The sequence below is a fragment of the Meleagris gallopavo genome, chromosome Z, assembly GCF_000146605.3.
Source record: "Meleagris gallopavo isolate NT-WF06-2002-E0010 breed Aviagen turkey brand Nicholas breeding stock chromosome Z, Turkey_5.1, whole genome shotgun sequence".
Taxonomy (NCBI): domain Eukaryota; kingdom Metazoa; phylum Chordata; class Aves; order Galliformes; family Phasianidae; genus Meleagris; species Meleagris gallopavo.
In genome coordinates, this window is record NC_015041.2 from 15,264,544 (window position 1) to 15,268,441 (window position 3,898).

The following is a 3,898-nucleotide window of genomic DNA, read 5'->3' on the forward strand; positions in this document are numbered from 1 at the left end:
TTCTAATCCTTAAAATAAAATAAATCTGGATTTTCACTTTCAAAAATACTGGATGTATCTTAGCACAGATCTATATTCATTTTACTCACAAGCAAAAGGTTACACTGACGTCTTATTTTTATTGTTATTTTTTGTTAATAATAAATTTAACTTCTGGAGGAGGGGGTGGTGGGAAGGTAGAGGGAAAAAAAAGACATTGTCTACATATTTATTTCTACCACGCTAATTTTCATGTAAGGGATAAATTTTGTAGTTTTTGTAAATCTGAATGACAATTTTTGTCCTTTTTCTTCAGGGGGATTCAGGTGGACCTTTAATATGCAATAATGTGATGAAAGGCATCACTTCTTTTGGGAAACCAGAAGGATGTGGTATTCCTGATGGTCCTGGTGTCTACACTCTAATCACAAACCAGTACCTTCAGTGGATAAGGAAAACCATAGGCGGAGACTTACAGAACGAGTTTTGACCAAACTGTTTCCTACTTTGTGACTGTGCAACAAAATCTAGCTTTGAAATACGCACTTTGCTAGAACAGCTTTTGTAGTTTACAAAGCTATGGAGTTCATTTGTGACTCAAGCTTTCAGCTTCCTTGTGTTGCGCATTCAAACTGAGCTTTACATGGATGAGTACTTCTGACCAAGTGTCAAATCAAAATGTAATTCCTACCTTTCGTTTATTTGAAGCCTCTGCATGGCAACTCTTCATGTAATCTGCATTAAATAAAAGAAATGGCAATAAAATCTATTTCTCAAGGCTGCCAGTTTATGTGGTATAAATATTCCATGCCAATAATGTTTGGGATGTGCAAGATGTTTAAAGAATGCACCAAGATCAGCAACATTATATTAAAGAAAAAAAGAATAAGAATGAGAAAAAGGGAAGAGATAGAAAAACAGCTGAAAAGCTAAGAAGTGACAGAAAGAATCTCAGCTGGAGTATCAACATAAATTGAGTGCTGTCTGCATTACAAGGGAAAAAAGAAAAAAGAAAAAAGAAATACATTCGTAGTCTGATAGAATCATTAAGGTCACTCCTATGATTCCGTAGGTTTTTGTTTTTGCACTACAAATAGCACTTTTGCATATCAGTACTCCAGCTGAGACACCACTGCCACTGAGCAGTGGAATTTTTAAGTGCTTCAACAACTACTTGTCAAACAGCAAACAGACCTATTGTGAAAAATGTCTCTCCCCACTCTGTATTAACCGTATTGAGTATTTTCAATGCTGTGAATGCATCAAAGAGGGGGTAGTTTTATTTTGTTTCTTTGGGGTTTCTAAATTGGAAATATGTATCAAGTAAAAGAAAGCGGTCAGCATTCACAAGGTGCATAAATCTAACACAATTTTAATTAAAAAGTATCTCTTCATAATGAATAATTGAACATTAATTATAAACATATTATGGGAAAATATGGATTAAAATACAACTGTTATCACCTGATATCCAGCTACTGAGGAGGGAGAGGGCCTAGTCTACAAGATCCTTATTGAAAGTTTTGACGCTGAACAACATTTTTAATATTTTCTGTCTATAACAGATATTACACAGTCAGAACTTTTAACATTCCTGATTGTTAATTCTAAAGAGTAATTACATATGTTTAAGTTACAGACTAACACACAAACAGGTGCACAAGCACGAACAAAGGAGCACAAGTACAGAAGCAAAGCAAAGCAGAAAGGAGGATTCTTGGCCAGTGAAGACTGCATCAGTGAAACAAACAGGATAGCTGGCTCACTGACCTACTATCACCCAAAGTGGTGACTTTATTTCTGTTTTAAACACCTAGGAAATGAGTGAAACAACTGAGAATTTTTCTCTTCCCCTGTCATGCAAACTACCAAATCCTTAGTTTGGAAAGAATTGATTCTAAAATCCTTCAGAAAACAGTAACTCTTTATAATTCTCATGACAAATCTGCAGCTCATCTTCAAAACAATCAATCATCCAGGGCTATTTCTCTCTCCCCACTTATTAGTCTTACTTTATTACTTTACTTCTTGTCTAATTTTTCACTGTCCAACTTCCATTCTGCTATCGCATTTTCATCTTATTGCTTCCTCTGCCTAAGTCTGGAAGTCACAACCAGCAAAGCTGAATACAGCTCCAACACTACTGGAGGGAGCCCATGCAAGTTTAGGTAACAGAGAATCTCTAGCAATTAAGATCAATGCATCAGCTAGGTTAAGTGTGAACATCAGTTGATTGCATTTTGACATCTAGCATGCAACAATGTCTACTCACTGTGAACCAAGAAGTGAATAGGCTTATGTTTATACAGCATTAAGTAAAACGATGTAATATTTATCTGAGTAGCATCAAGTCAGATTGTGTAGCCTGAGGAGTGCATTTATGTGTAGAACAAAGGCATTTCCTAATAAGAGTTTCTATAGTCTATTTCATTGCATCACAGTCAGATAACCACTTCATTATATTGTCAGTGAAGTTTTTCCTCTTCTAAAAATGATTTTTGTTCTGATTCTGATCTTCGTCTGAAACTAGCCTGGGTCTGAACAGGAGTCAGCATCAGGCAAAATATCAGCAGGAAAAGAGAGGGATCTTTCCCATTAGCTCAACAATGGTGAGATCACCTCTGGAATGCTGTACCCAGTGCTGTCTTACACTATAGTAGTCCAATGGAGGGCCACCAAGATGATGAAGGGTGTGCAGCAATTTTCCTATGAAGTGAGAGAGCTGGGACTGCTCTTTCTAGAGAATGGAAGGCTCAGGGGATTTCACCAATGTCTATAAATATCTGAAGGAAGGGTATGAAGAGGATGAAATTGGGCTCCTTTCAGCATGCCAGTGCCAGGACAAGAGGCAATGGGCACAAACTGAAACACGAGAATTACCTTCTGAAAATCAGTATATATCTGCTTACTGCAAATAACATAGGTGATGGAGAATTGGTACAGGCTACCCAGAAATGTTGTGAGATCCTCTCCTTGGACATCTTCAAAAGCTGCTTGGACGTTGTTCTATGGACCCTGCTCTGGCAGCCCTACTTATGTAGAATTGGAGCACATAGACCCAGATGTCTTTGCCTACCTCAGCAATTCCGTGATTCTGTGAACCATAGACTAGGTATGCAGCATACAATGAGCCAAAAATACACCATGTTATAGAAGGAGGATGTCAAGATCTCACATTTTGCCCAAGCCCTCATACATTAAGATCTCAGTAAGGGCAGAATGAGGCAACTACACATGAACACTGATTGATTTTCAGCAATTGTACTCTATATGTCTGCAAGTTATTCAGCAACTATAAAGCTCAGTGAAGCAGAAGCATGCTATTCAAGTCCTCAAATTCCTATTAGCAAAGATAGATGCTAGTCATACAGAAGATACTGACTAGAAAAGGCATGTAAGTATATGTTTAATTTGACTACAGATTAAACACAGACTGGAATTTAAATATATGTTTAAATGTTTTCTCAGATGTGGTCATAAAATAGGGCTACAGTGCACACATACAGAATTTCATGGGCTACTGGCTAGTCCTGCAGAAATAAGCAACTTCTCCCTCTGTCAGATATTGTGTTAAAATACTTCTGGGGCCAATACATCTTCACAACTCAATATTGAACTTGGATAATTAAGTACTAAGCAATTCTCAATTTGAAAATAAGTGGGGTTTTTTTTGTTTTGTTTTTGCTTTATTTCAACAGATAAACATCCAGCAAAATACGCTTAACTTCAGTGTTGACTAGTTCCTTCTCCACCACAGTCCTCCACCCTCTTTTCTTTTATTTGGCAAACAACATTTATGTACCATCCAAGAACAGAAAGAATTCCTGGGACAATTCCTGAAATATACAAGTAAAGAACACCACAGAATTCCACAACTTTTCTCCCAATCAAAAGAGAGGAAATGTTTTTTTAACACTTA

General features: G+C 37.0%; 1 protein-coding gene across 1 annotated transcript in view; it reads left to right on the forward strand.

The window, feature by feature from the left end:
• LOC100549545 (granzyme A-like) overlaps window positions 1-769 on the forward strand; it is a 4,348-nt gene extending 3,579 nt beyond the window's left edge. The window contains exon 5 of the mRNA XM_010725413.3: window positions 296-769. Coding sequence (XP_010723715.1) covers window positions 296-469 — 174 coding nt within the window. The 3' untranslated portion in view covers window positions 470-769. The remainder of the gene's footprint in view (window positions 1-295) is intronic.
• The last annotated feature ends 3,129 nt before the right edge of the window (window positions 770-3,898 follow it).